Source organism: Acomys minous (genome assembly GCF_964271855.1).
Source record: "Acomys minous genome assembly, chromosome: 5".
Classification (NCBI taxonomy): domain Eukaryota; kingdom Metazoa; phylum Chordata; class Mammalia; order Rodentia; family Muridae; genus Acomys; species Acomys minous.
This window is the reverse complement of record NC_140494.1, coordinates 24,806,864-24,822,153: the sequence shown is the minus strand read 5'-3', so window position 1 is coordinate 24,822,153 and position 15,290 is coordinate 24,806,864. Positions and strand designations below refer to the sequence as shown.

General features: G+C 37.2%; 1 protein-coding gene across 1 annotated transcript in view; it reads right to left on the bottom strand.

The window, feature by feature from the left end:
* Window positions 1-393: 393 nt before the first annotated feature.
* YME1L1 (YME1 like 1 ATPase) overlaps window positions 394-15,290 on the bottom strand; it is a 35,652-nt gene continuing 20,755 nt past the window's right edge. The window contains exons 9-19 of the mRNA XM_084781967.1: window positions 13,909-13,999; window positions 10,292-10,444; window positions 9,519-9,651; window positions 8,668-8,730; window positions 5,758-5,870; window positions 4,574-4,729; window positions 4,039-4,190; window positions 2,828-2,954; window positions 2,673-2,746; window positions 1,981-2,067; window positions 394-765 (exon numbers count right to left, since the gene is read on the bottom strand). Of these exons, the coding sequence (XP_084638093.1) occupies window positions 622-765; window positions 1,981-2,067; window positions 2,673-2,746; window positions 2,828-2,954; window positions 4,039-4,190; window positions 4,574-4,729; window positions 5,758-5,870; window positions 8,668-8,730; window positions 9,519-9,651; window positions 10,292-10,444; window positions 13,909-13,999 (1,293 nt within the window). The 3' untranslated portion in view covers window positions 394-621. The remainder of the gene's footprint in view (window positions 766-1,980; window positions 2,068-2,672; window positions 2,747-2,827; window positions 2,955-4,038; window positions 4,191-4,573; window positions 4,730-5,757; window positions 5,871-8,667; window positions 8,731-9,518; window positions 9,652-10,291; window positions 10,445-13,908; window positions 14,000-15,290) is intronic.

Sequence of the window (15,290 nt, the reverse complement as noted above, 5' to 3'; positions counted from 1 at the left end):
TTCATAAAATACTGTTGTTCTGAAACAAATATTTTCAGTGAGATAGTAATATCTGAAGGAAAGTGGGTATGCATGCTGCATTTTAAAAACATTACAATAATTTAAATTCTGATTATAGCTTAATATTTACAATTCAAACAGCTTTCTTTTAAAGGCCATTTTACACAGTTAACCAAGAGCATAATTACATTCATCTGAATGCATTTCCACTGATATTAGTAGAAATGATCTACCAAAGAAATATCACTATCAGGAGATGACAGCTTTTCAATTATTTAAGCTTCCAAATTTAAAGATACTTACCATTAAAGGCACAATTTTTACTCACTTCAAGTAATCAACCATAAAATGATTATTTACTTTCAACATGATTGATTGACATTTTTCAAACAATTTCTTTAATCCTGACAGCTCTTTATTTTTCATATACCTGCTATGGGTTACTAATCTCCAATGGGTGTCAGCACAGGAATAACCACATCAGATAATGTGACAGAATATTGACAAAGTGTTTCACATCCTTGAATTATACCAAATCAAGAGTGGGGGCTGGAGAGTGTTGCAAAAGGAGACTGCAGGACACTGTATACACTTATAATAAAACCAGCAATATCAGGGTTATCATCTCACTTCCAACTTCTTCCCCTCAAGAACAACTTGAATCTCTTTGGCATCCAAAGTCTCATAGGTCAGCAACGCTTCTGCTAGATTCTTATGCTCTTTTGCGTGAGTTTTCAAGATATGTTTTGCTCGTTCATATGACTCCTGAAAGAGAAAAGCAAGTCATAGAAAAAAATTTAGGAATGCAAAAACATAAGAAAAGAGAAAATAAAGCCAATGTGGCTTTAAAATGTCTGCTGATTTATACCAATAGAAGAACTGAAAAAAAACACAAGAGTTTCAAAAGAGCTTGTGCCTTTCCAAAATGCTCACTTTCTCTATTCTAGCTATGAAGGCATTTCTTTCCTTACCCTCCAGCGGTTAATTAAAGCCTGGCAGCCTCCTCTGAAGATTGCTTTCCTGAAATTCTTACTCTTGCCAGGCATTTCTCTGTGCCCATCACCATTTCAGGTCACCAGGAACCTACCTCCTGCAGACAGCACTACTGCTCTGAAGGTCAAACCATCTGAATGCTTGGCTACCAAAGCCCCTTCACAAGCCTTCTAGTTAATACTGATTACATTCCTCCTTCAATAGGCACTGCCCCTCAGCCAGATCTTCTCTTCACTCCAAAAGCTTCCTTACGTGATGGGCAATTTCACTATCTAGGAATATAGAAGCAACCTTTCTAGTAAGCTCCAGACAGTCATACCTTTTCCTAACTTAAAACCTTCATAAGATATCCAAATTCAGTAACTTCTTATTAGAAAAAACCAACCTACCTACACCAACAGTTTACATTTCATTTTGGTTCTCATGTTCTTCAGTTAATGGCATAAACAATATAGTTACCAGAGGTAGAAATCTGGAAAATAGTTTCAGCTGCTCTCTTACCTTTCATAACTGCAATATAGTATTTTAAGTCAACTGAACCCCACCCCAAGCCTGCATCAGTGTCAGTCTCTTGGGTACACTCAGTGCTTCTTCCCCTGTTATAGGGTAAGACGCAGGAACATCAGTTATCACTAGTAACAGCAGCGCTGGGGGATAAACCCCAAGGCATTCCATAAGCTGGGCAAGCACTCTCTAATGAACTACATCCACCTTATTATCATTTCTTAAAATACACAGGCACATTTGTATTTTAAAAAAATAATAATGGGGGTGGAGGGATGGCTCAGTGGTTAAGAGGACTGACAGCTCTTTCAAAGGCCCGGGTTCAATTCCCAGCACCCACATGGCAACTCCCAACTGTCTGTTAACTCCAGGATCTGACACCCTCACATAGGCACACATGCAGGCAAAACAACAATGCACATAAGATATACATTATTTTAAAAGTAATAATAATAATAATAGTCAAGCTCAGAAAAGTCTTACCCGTAGAAGGATTCTTATTTCCTGTTCAATGGCAGACTGAGTTTCAGGACTTAGTTTCCCTGTGTCACTGTAGGTCATAACTCCAAGCTAACATCAAAAGGAATAAAGTAACTGAACGAATTACTACCAAAAAATTTAGCACAGTAAGTATGAGCCTATACATAAACAAATATTATGTGTGGCAGTGGGGGACCAAAAAAAAAAATCCAAAAGAAAAATGTTGAATGCTAGCACTCTAGAAAGCAGAGGCAGATGGATCTCTGTGAGTCCAAAGACCAAAGTGGTCTTCAAAGTAAGTCCAGACAGCCAAAGCTACACTGAGAAACTGTATCTTAAAAAAAAAAAAAAGAGTGCAACCAAATATCATTGTCTGGAAATTATAAAGACAAATCAAAATGTAAGTCCTTTAAGTGCATTCTCAGAGAACCCTGGCAGCTCTCCCCATGTAGAAATCCACAGTACACGTGCCTCATGGCTAGCAATGATAATGTAGGAATGTGAAATATGAAAATGTAAAGTAAGTTCAGAAAGATGAGCTACATAATTTATTTTATCACACTATCAGTTCATGATGTTAAAGCAGAAATAAATTTGTTATAACTACTCAGAAAAATGAATTAGAAATAAGACAAGGGAAAAAAATGTTATCAACTCATAAATCTATCAAAAGAACCACATGGTAAATTAACTACCTTTTCACTCATTCCAAATTTGGTAACCATCCTCTTTGCAATTTTTGTTGCATTATCGAAATCGCTCGAAGCACCTAGATTAAAAAAATAAACATAACTTGAAAATATCTTTAAAAGAATATAAATTTAAAGAAAATACTCTATCAAAAACCAACCTGTTGTAATGTGATCGGTTCCAAATATGAGTTCCTCTGCCACTCTTCCCCCCATGCTCACATCCATCTGTGCAAGAAGCTGGGCTCTAGTTTCATTCCATCTGTCATTCTCAGGCAGCAGGGAGACCTACACAATTCAGGACCACATGGTAAGAACGGCCAGGCAATCGGCACACTTCTGAAATAGTTATAGTCATAACTAGTTATTTAATTTTTTTCCCACAGATAATAGTCAGGATAATGCTGAAAGACAAGAGATTCTTTAGACATAGTCACCAGGTAACTTGTTTTGGGTTTTTTGTTTTTTTGTTTAGTTTTTGAGACAGGGGTTCTCTCTGTAGCACTGGCTGTCCTGGACTTGCTTTGTAGACCAGGCTGGCCTCGAACTCATATTGATCCGCCTGCTTCTGCCTCCCAAGTGCTGGGATTCAAGGTCTGTGCCACCACATCTAGCATGTCACCAGGTAACTTAATAACAATATCAACATAAAAACAAAACTATCTATAAAAATGCATCTTACAAACAATAGGTACATAATGCTGCAATAGGACTTTTTCCAACTGCACAAAAAATATATTAGCACAGTAAGTACAAGCCTAAATATACTTTCAAGATTGAAGTATGTACTGAGAAATATCTTAGAACTATGAAAACAGCCACTATGACCTGTGTCTTTATGTCCTATTTAGATGTTTAAGACTTCTAATCTATAGTCACTCTTCGATTATATTTTGGCACTAATATGTAACACCTGAAATACGAAACTATTCTGATAGAAATTTATAGCAAATGGACCTTACTTCAGTATTGTTCAGGAAATAAAAAAGGATAAAAATCATTAGGAGTTACAAACTCCTACATAAGCTTCTAGAAAGCTGTATTCGAAAGGGAATTTTTAAACAAGAAAATTAGAAATGAAAGGCCAGGTGACTCAAACACGTGTTCCCAGGGCTTGTGAAGATAAGGCAGAAGGATTACCACAAGTTTCAGGCAAGTCCAGGCTACATGGAGAATTCTAGGCCACTCTGAGCTACAAAATAAGAAGTGAGATCCTGTCTCAAAGAGGGCAAATAAACAACACAAAACAAATCAACTGAACAAATATGAGCAGGGGCTCAGTTCAGTCATGAGGCCTGGGTCACACGCTCCGGTCCCTGAGTTCATACTACACTATGGGAGCAGGGGTGAGGAAGGTCTATAGGAAACTTACATGTCCAAGTGTTGGCCCTCGCGGCATGATTGTCGCTTTATTGATTGGCATTGCATCCTTTGTGTAATATGCAATAATAGCATGACCAGATTCATGATAGGCTGTTATGGTTTTGTTTTTGTTATCAATTTCCACACTTCTTCTCTCTGGTCCTAAGATAAGTAGCATACTACATTAGGGCAGTATTCGTAACTGCTGGGAATGGTAGGTTTCAGGTTAGAACATGATTCACTGTGATAAGAACGAAGATGTGTGTGCGTGCACAGAGAGAGCACAGAGAATAGGAATGTGTGAGCACTCATCATGTAGGACAGAGGACCGGTGGTCAGGAGGCTAAGGCACAATGGCTACCAAGGGTTTGCAGCCAGCCTGAAGTACACAGTGGAAGTGAGGGCCAGCTGGCCAGTTTAGATTATAGACCGAGAGTCAGTCTTAAAAAAAAAAGAAAAAGAAAAAAAGAAAAAGAAAGCTAAGGCAGGAAAAAAAACAAAGAAAAAGTAAACTGCAGAATGAGATATGAGAAAGGAACACATACCCATTAGAATTTTATCCTTAGAAAACTCTAGCTCCTTCATGGTAACCATTTCTTTTCCATCAACTGCCGCCTTTAATGCAGCTTGGTTCACAAGATTCTCCAACTCTGCACCAGAAAACCCAACAGTACCTCGAGCTATGATTTCTGGATCAACAGCTGTAAAGAATGAGAATATAATAAATCTCCATCACTACATAGAAACTCTTTCCACTGAACTCACATTTGAAGAAAGAACACAATTACTCTAAATTACAAATTAAAACACCTATCTTAAAACTGAAACTGGATTTAATAAAACTTAAACATCAAAATATGCCATTTTAAGTTAATATTACTAGTTATTATGAATTAGTGATAATATTGTTAATAATATATTATCTCAATAATAAAACTTCCAGAAAAGTTCTAAGTTGTATTAGCTTTTTGAAAATGAAATAAAAAATAGAGTTGCTAGGAATGAAATTAGAAACTTCAAATATGACCTCTTCTGGGCCTGGAGAGAGCGCCCAGCAGCTAAGAGCACCAGCTGGTCTTGCAGAGGACTCAGGTTCAGTTCCCAGCACCCACAGGACAGCTCCTCTTCTGGCCTCTATTGTTACTGCACACATGTAGTACACATAAATACATGCAGACAGACAGTTATACATACACATAGAAAGATATAAATAAACATATCTTAAATATGTCCTAAGTTATGTCCGGCCTGGCCACAAATTAAAAAAATCAAGCTCACAGTCTGAATTCTTTTCTCTTAAATTTCACCTTAGCATACCTGGGTCTCTCCTTATTGTAGGAGACATCCTTGAAAACACTGTGCCTTACACTACTGTCACGTTTTCTCAAGAGCTCCGTATTTCCATATGCCTTGTTTCATATTCTGCTTTCCTCCTAAATGGAGTCTTGCTTTCTTGTATTTTCTATTTTTATTTAAAATCTATACATACATCTTTATATACATTTATATATAATATACATATATATGCCTGTATATAAACGCAAACAATAAGGATTCAAGTATAAAATAGTATTACGGATAGACACACACAAACTGAAGAATGCACATATAAATGGGAATAAAGGGAACCAAAAACTGAGATATTAGCCAAATAAGGACCGGATAGGATGGTTAGGTCTATTTCCATTTTCCAGAAATAACAATATTTGAATTAAGGAATTAGACTCACATTTATCGAACTTTATTTTATTGAGATACCATTTCAAAATTTCAGTACGACCCTTCACATCTGGCCTTGGAACTGTAACCTGCATGTCAAAACGACCAGGACGTATTAAGGCACTAAGGGAAAAATAAAAAGGATACATATAAGTAAGCTGAAGATGCCAGCACATGCTAAACATGTGAAGGGAAAACAATGACAACCAAAGATAAGAAAGAATTCTGAATATAAATGTTCTCACAGTTCCCTCAGAAGCACAGAAGACTTGTTAAGTCAAGGTTAACAGGAACTGCACACCCACAGTCACAGAACTCAAGAAGCCAGGTAAGGAGTCCCAGACCAACCTGTACTACATACTGTAACCTGGTGTGAAATAATAATAAACAGAAGGCAAAAGAAAGGTTCATTCAATATATGTGTGCAACTAAGGTAGCATCATCTCTCTTTCCCTCCCTATTTAGAGTCCCCGTTCCTTTTTCCCACTTCCCTCTTCAGGTCACTTATACCCTCTATCTTCCTCTCTCTTGCAGCTGTTCCCCTCACCAATGGCCCCTTTTCTTTCCTGGTTTGTTCAATTACTCCAGCTTATGTATTCACATCTGAGGAATCAGAGCTGGACGCATGGATTCTGTATCAGTCTACCACAGAAATGTTTTTGTTTTGGTTTTATTGGACTAAAGAAATACAGCTCCTTTTGAGACAGGGTCTCTGTGTAGCCCAACAGTTCTTGAATTCACTATGTAGCCCAGGCTGACCTCAAATTCACAGAGATCTTCTTGTCTCTTCCTCCCAAATGCTGAGATTAAATGTGTGATGTGTGTTGCAAGATGTCCATCATATTTTAACTACCTAAAACTATCTTTAATACCCCCCCTCTCTTTTTCTCTGTGTGTGCATTGTGTAAAATCCTTTCTGGATTGACAATGCTAAGAGCCATGGAGCACCTAACAAAAGTGTGTGTGTGTGTGTGTGTGTGTGTGTGTGTGTGTGTGTGTGTGTTGTAAAATCCTTTCTGGATTAATAATGCTTCACCAAAGAGCCATAGAGCATCTAACAAAAACCCAAGAGCAGGGATGAGTTTGTTGGTCACTGTCGTCCAAGAGAGTCCCAAAATATTAAAAGTTATTGCTATTGTCCTAACCTGTCACCAGAAGTGAAAAGTAAGTCTGTATAGATGAAGACACATATAACTTCAAACACAGGACTCAGAGATGTCTGAGCTGGAACTGATCTGAATGCCTTTTCCCTGAAGATTAGCTTTTATGATATTAGAAGGCACCATGAAAGCTTCCAAAAAGCAAGTAACCAACAGTCCTACCCAACTAGACAACCTATGAACCACAATAATGATCAGCATGGCAGGATAACCCTAAGAGTTCAGTAGTGGCATGCGTACTTTGATGGTAACCAACAGCTCTCTAACTGCACTTAAACCCCACTCAACAAGAGGGAAATCATGCCTGCAACTAGACCTAGCCAGCTGCCCAGGGCTAGTAAAAGATCTTAAAGGAAACCTACAACTGCTATTTTAATTAACCAACACAATCTCTAACTACATTCTAAATATTTGTCCTGATATACAGATAAGTGTAGTCTTCACCCTTACCAAGAATATCTTCTCTCCGAAACTGACAGAGACCATTATATAAAGCCACACTTGATTAAAGGGCAGAGCTGTGGAGCCCAGTGCCATCGAATACACCTACAACACAACTCCTGCACTCAGGCTCAGGGCTCACTTTAGACGAGGAGTAGAAAGACTGTGAGGGCCAGGGCATCAGGGAGCCTGTTGTAAAGCTGTATCTCCTCCAAATGTCACAAGCTACACTTATGATAGCTCACCAACATGGGTGCCTAGACATGACCTCAAAAGGGTGATGCCATGTTATACTAATATAGATAGGGGAAAGCTCATGAAGTTTCAACTCTAGACAAAGAACTATAGGTAAGTACAGATTGCTGAGAACAGGAGCAACAGTATTTCCCAGAGAAGAATAAATCAAAGCCAGCCCTAAAAAACATGCATATACAAGTAACACTACACACAGTAAGCAGGTGCACTTATGCATGAAGAAACACACACATACCAGAAACCAAAGAAAAAAGACAAAGAATTTAGAAAAGAGCCTTGGCTTGGGAGGAGGGGTTACAAGGGAGGGCTTGAAGGAAGGGAAGAGGGAAGAATGGTGTAATTATAACCACAAAAACCAAAACATCATATAAAAAACACACACTCTCCTGACTGCTGCCTAGAGTACCGACTGCTCTGCCCACTCCCCTAGGGCTGGAGTTCTCTATCAGTGGCTGTAAGCTGGAGGGCCCAGGTGGTGGGAACCAAACTCAGACCACTGCAAGGACAAGATGCTCTCTTAACCACTGAGCCATCTCTAGCCCACTCCTACTACAGAGACCCTTTTGTTTTTTGGTTTTTTGAGGATTTTCAAGACAAGATTTCTTTGTATAGCCTTAATTGTCCTAGACTCGCTTTGTAGTCCAGGCTGGCCTCGAACTCAGAGATCCACCTGCTTCTGCCTCCCAAGTGCTGCGATTAAAGGCATGTGCTACCACCGCCCGGCAATACAGAAACTTTTAATGTTATAAATTTCACTTTTAAAATGCTTCTGTTTTCATATTTTCAGTATCACTGAAAAGTAATTCGAACAGTTCTGAATCCATGTGAGTTTTAATATATTAGGTTTTTTAAACATTACTTTGATATAAATTTAGAATTATTTTATTCTTTAGGAATTCTTTGTTCACTAGTTAGGGTTACATGCCTCAAGCATTTGGCAACCACTAGTCTGCCTCTGGATTTGTTTATTCTAAACATTTCTATAAACAGAACTGTGTGATAGGCTTCTCTTAGCACAGTGTTGTAGCATATATACTTTACAGAATATTTTTTTTCATACTTACTTATCTAATGCCTCTGGGAAATTTGTGGCACCTATAATGATTACTCCTTCATTGGGTTTGAAACTATAAAGAAAATAAAAAGAACCATTTCACTTAAAATTGAAGTATGGCTTAGATGTAATACTTCTATACAAAACTGCTCAATACTAGCCTTAATTGATAATAAACCACTGGTTATATAAATCACACACCTTCTGTCAGTTATTTAGGAAAACAACCTGACATAAAAGGCTTCGATGCCTCATTAGATTTTGAAAATTTTATTTTAACTTTACCAATTCAAATCATTTGGTACTAGACCTTTATTCAGTGAAAATGCCTCACACTGACATTAATATAATTCATTCAAACCAACACTTCTTCCTTTTATATCACACACATCGATAGAAGCTTTAACTTGGTTCAACACTCAGTCCTTGACTACATGGAAACTAGTGCATGATCCTTTACTTGGGGGAGGGGAGGATGAGTCAGTGCTGGGGATTAGTCCAGGTGCTCATGTACAGTAGAAGCAAAAGATTCACCAGTGAGCATACTGAGATACTCCCTATCTTTAAGTAGACCAGTTTGAGCTGGAAGCATTCTTTGCCTCTTATAGATATATCAATTAGTAATGGAAACAATAATGAAAGAAAATTCTGACTTCTTAATAAGGGATGACTCTGTTGCCTAAACATGTAACATTTAATACCTATACAATTTTTCCAAACACTTTATGAGAAGAACTTGTATTAATCTGGGTCTATAACTATCAAATACTGGAAGGTATCTGTTACTCAAAATTATCTTTAAAATACAGTAAGTACTAATTTTCAAAATATTTCATCATATTTTAATAAAGACTCAATTACCCATCCATTTCAGCAAGAAGTTGATTGATAGTCTGCCTTGAATAAGGATGCATTGGAGATTCAATTCTCTTTCCACCAACAGAATCTAATTCATCAATGAATATAACACAAGGAGCATTTGCTTTTGCTTCTCCTAAGAAAACAAACAAAAAAAGATACAAATAATTTGAAAGAAATACTTTTTGAACATAAAAATATTAAAACTTGTAAGACTACCAAAGAAAAAAACAAACAAGAAAAAACATAGGAGAAAAAATTTTTTTTACTAATAGTAATGTTGGAGGGTGTGTGTGTACTAAAGAACATGATAAAAAATAAGAACTGTTTATCCATTGAGGCTACTATTAATTATATGCTACAGAATTAATCAAATTAAAAACCAAAAAACTCAAGAATTAACTTTTCAACAGTCACTAACTTCATCCAGCACATCTACTAGGTGTTATGATTCCTTAGCCCAAGAGTGCAGAGCCTGCAAAAATAGCTCAGTAGAAAATGGACTTGAGCTCAAATTCCTGATAAAAAAAAAGAGGTAGAAGAGAACTGACTGCACATTTGATAGACAGACAGACAGACACACACACATGTGTACACATAATAATAATAATAATAATAATAATAATAATAATAATAATAATAATAATAATAATGAGTGCAGCTCCATTCAAGTTACCCAAAACTAAAACCAATTTTCAAGGAAAGGATAAATAAAACATTATTGTTCCTCTAACAAAGAAAGTGTAATGTTGTCTAAAATATACATTAAAACATACTAAAAAGATTTCTGATCCTGCTGGCTCCCACACCCACGAACATCTCATCGAATTCTGATCCAGAAGCATAATAAAAAGGAACATCAGCTTCTCCTGCCACAGCTCGGGCTAGAAGTGTCTTCCCTGTTCCTGGGGGCCCAACTAAAAGAATTCCTAAAAGAAAAAGCAGACAAGAATGGTTAATTTTTAAACTCCTTGATAAAAACCTCTAACACAAATAATTATCAATTTCTATAATAAAACAGAAATAACACTAATGCTGAATATTGCCAAACATGGCAAACCAAACAAAACCAAACCTATTTTTGATAATGTTTCACTTCAAGATTCTCTCTACAACTAATTTTCCTGTACCATTTAAATAGTACTTACAGTCAGGAGAGGTTGCACACACCTTTAATCCCAGCACTAGAGGCAGAAGCAAGTGGATCTATGTGCGTTCAAGGCCAGCCTGGTTTACATAGTTAGTTTCAGGCCAGCAAGGGGAACAGAGTGTCCTTTGCCTCAAACAAATTGTATTTTTTATTATATATTATATAACTATGTAAAAGTTACAGATCAACAAGACAAGAGAAGAATACTAAAACAAAGGAATACAATTACAACATAAAATTCACACTAAAAGATAAACAGCCAAATATGAATGGAAGAATCTTTATGATGTACTTCCATAAGAGGCCAAAAAATATTTTCTAGAGACATTTAATATAAACAACAACAACAAAAAAAACCCGTGATATTTAAAAAAATAATGCTAGGCCGGGCACAGTGGCACACGCTTTTAATCCCAGCACTCTGGAGGCAGAGGCAGGAAGACTGCTGTGAGTTCAAGGCCAGCCTGGTCTACAAAGGGAGTCTAGGACAGCCAAGGCTACACAGAGAAACCCTGTCTCAAAATACCAAAAAAAAAAAAAAAAAAAGCTTATTTGGTAATTTGCTAATTAAATGAGATTAGTGCAGTCTTTATTTGTAAGTGACACATAATTGAAGTCTACACCTTTCATATGTTCAAGGGAGAAATGAAATGCACATGTATGCATACAGGGAAACACAGAAAAATAGTTGACAAAATGTCAAATGCTGTTGATAATACATAGATGTTAGCTGCTATTATTCCTAGGTTTCCCAAATATTTCAAAGTTTTCATACCAGTAAGCTTTTCTTATAGTAAGACAGAAAAAAGTAATCCCTGATTTGTGGAGAAAATTTAATTCAGAAACATGGCTGCTCTGGAAAGGGATCACATCCAAAGATCTTCTAAGTCTATGTGATCAGTCGCAATGCAGACTTGGTAGATTACAGTATGACAGGCTGGAATGCAGACACACCCTTAGTACACACCTTTAATCCCAAACAATGACGCTCAGGTTAGTTTATAGAAGGAAGCCACCATGTGAGAGAGAGAGAGAGAGACAGACTGACTGACTGACTGACTGACTGACTATTTTTACTGAGTGTTTCATACTGGGGCAGTTGTACAGAGACAGGTTGCAGAGAGAACAACCTAGACACAGATGTAGACAGAACAAGTAAGAGAATGAGAAGGGCCAGAAGATTAAAACACTGCCACAATTAGCTTGAGCCCAGGCAGAGCAATTCAGTCAGAAGCCAAGAAAAGCTGGTTTAAATCAGTGAACTTGGAGTGGAGTTTAGGTCAGAACAGCTGAGCGGAACAAGCCAACAAGAGTTTAGAAAAGTTTGGGGATAGCCCTCATCTCAATCCCTCATCCAAGGAAATAAAAACAGCATTTATATTTGATTTTGTATTTATATTAAAAGGCAATAAAGCTGTAGTGATGTAGCATTTTAACATTAAGAAAAGTAAAGAAAAGATCAAAAACAGCATGAAAATTGCACTAGCATTACCGTGTTTTAGTAATATTTAACTGGTTTACCAATTTTGACATAACATATCTTAGTATATATACCTCAAGGCTTTACCATAAATTTATGTAATGCTATATTAGAAATTAAGTGTAACTATGCTTTTAAGTATTCCCTCCCTGATATTATACCACTGTACCCCCAACTGGGGAAAAAACATTCTATTTTCTCTGCAGAACTCCCAGAAGAGATGCTCCGTGGTCTAAAATCTAGCCTTTAGCCTGCTACCACTGTGGAGCATTTGGAACAGCTACCAAACGCCTACATGTTCTAGGTCTGCTTAGACTACTGGTGCTACTACAAGACTCTCAACGCAGAGACAGCAGTGGGTAGGAGGAGGTGGGCAGCTGGCGGTGGGGCTTTCTTTGAAGGGTAGATGTTGTCGTGGGTCCTGTGCCACATGCACAGGCATCCCTTCACAGGGTAGACTGCGTCTTGGATGTCGGGACCCGCTCTCCATTCTGGCTCTACTGCTCGTTTTCTGGCTACTGTGAAGTGAGGAGCTTTGTGTACCACGTACTATAATGCTTAGCCTCTAAAACTACAAGCATGAAGAAAGCCTGCCTTCCTTTAAAGACAGCAAACAAAAAACAAATTACAATCTTTAATGCAGTAACTCCAGTCCTAGAAATTTGGGGTTTTTTGTTTGTTTTTTAAAAGAAGTGTCTTCTGTTTTTTCAGGCTAACCCTACATTCCTGATCCTCCTGCTTCCGTCTCTCCCATGAGATTAGGGCTCAGTTTACACCATGGTGGGGATCGAATCTTGGGCCTACCATATGAACTGAAATAGAATTTCTACCCCTAAGAAATGTATTCTAAGTAACAATTAGGCTGAAAGGCCAAGCCTTTCTTAGAGTGGTCATGAAATGGCTATTTTTAATAGAAAAAGAATCATATAAAAGTTTTTATAGGAGCTGGGTGTGGTGGCACACGCCTTTAATCTCAGCACTCAGGCAGCAGAGGCAGGCGGATCACTGTGAGTTCGAAGCCAGCCTGGTCTACAAAACAAGTCCAGGACAGCCAAGGCTACAGAGAAACCTTGTCTCAAAAAAACCTCAAAACCTCAAAAATCTTCTCATATTAAAAAAAAAAAAATCTAAGGAGTTGGGTGTAGCTCAGGGGTGTAGTGCTTACCTATCATGTGCCCAGTAAGTGAATTTGATCTCCAGTACAACAAAACAAGGGAAAAAAGGACAAAAACATCAGTGTTTAGTGTGACCCTGGATTTGTGCCTGACCATGACAGGGGTAACATTACAAAGATCACTACTAGAACAAATAATGAACTTTGTGTGTGACACAGTGAAGTTAGCAGTAAAAGTACTAGTATTAACAACTATACAAAATATATAGAAAAAAATATCTTTATATGAGGTTAAAGAGATGGCAAACCGGGTTCAATTCCCAGCACCCACACAGCAACTTGCAACCTCGGTAACTCTAGTCCTGGGAAAATTCAATGCTCTCTTCTTGCCTCCACCAGCGCCTGGCATACACATGGTAGGATCACATACATGCAAGCAAAACACCATATATAGAACAAGACTCCTTTTTAGTAAATGTACATCTTACTAAAAAGCAGTTCTAGAACTTCATATGTGAAATAAGCACATATTTTTTAAAACAAAAATTAGGAGTTGAGTTTCAATCAGTTGTAATATGATCAAATAAAAATTGTAGTATGTTACTTTAAGTTTTTACACCAAATCATGATAAAAGGGAGAATATCTTACCTTTGGGAAGTTTACCTCCAAGCACAGTAAACTTTTGTGGATTTTTCAAGAATTCAACCACTTCCTGTAATTCTTGTTTGGCTTCTTCCACCTTAAATGGTGCAATTAACCAAATAATCAAATAATGGCTAAATTATCAAGGCTTCTTCTTTGGCAATTATATGTTTAATGTAAATATGAGTGAACTTGGCCTTTTTTGGTGACAATTTTTAACACACTAACAGTTTTCTCCCAATCATTATTTCCAGTTACATGGCATCCACATTATGCCAAAAAAAAAAAAAAAAAAAAAAAAAAAAAATCAACGTTCTCACTTACTCAGTAGGAAAAACAAGTCAAACACATTGGTCAGGCTTCAACTGAAACTATCAGAAAAAAACATAGCTTAAGGCCAAAGAACAATCTGAAAGCCTGAACTGTTTGCATTTCTAGAAATTCTAGACATGATTGCATTTCTAGAAATTTTCCAAAAAAAAAAAAAATATATATATATATTATTAGAAATAGGAAATATTTTACTAAAATTTTTGTAATGATAATAAATAAAAATAAAGCTCTATTCATTCCCAGCACGAGAGAATGGGCATCATGTTCACAAAACGCATGAGGTACAACATACTCATAATACTGGAGTCCAAAAGTACAAACAGCCAAAATGTCTAAGCTAGTCAGAGTGGAGTGTATCCCGACAGGCACATGATGCAAACCGTGCGTGCATCAGAAGATATGAACTACAACTCCAACAGCATGGAGTTGGGTATATCATTGCCCAACAATGATGTTCTTGGGCAAAACAGGATATTCTGTATATATGCAGCTACTGCAATATTCAAATAGGCAGAATCAGAGTAACGTGTCTGGAAGGATCCTGACTGTCCCTCCAGTGATGGAGACAGTAGGTGGCTGAGGCTTCTGGGAGGCTCTGGGGCTCTAACATTCTTTGTTGGGCGGAGAACTGACGAAAAACATGTGCTTACTCTTGAAATTCATTATTTATGTACTTTGTAGCAGATATGTTGAACTTCAAAAAGATGTGGCTGAGTTTCTTTAAAAGAACACTTTTTTACAAGTATTCAAGGATACTGTACAGTCAAAGACTACAAATATCTACTTAAAATAATGGGTAAGTGGTAATTTTAAATTCAAAGAGATATGAAACACCATTTTCTTTTCAAAATAAATAATATCTGTCTCCAATCTCTGTGGCAAGAGTATTTCCAGTTGAGCAACAGAAAAGCTACTGGGTGAGATAGGGTTAAATGGATCAAGATAATGATGCTCTAAACAGTTCTTATATTTTTAAAAGCAGCTCTATATACACATACGCACATACTCAAAAACTGCAGGCAAGAAATGATTCCTAGGTAAGTTTCCTAAGACTT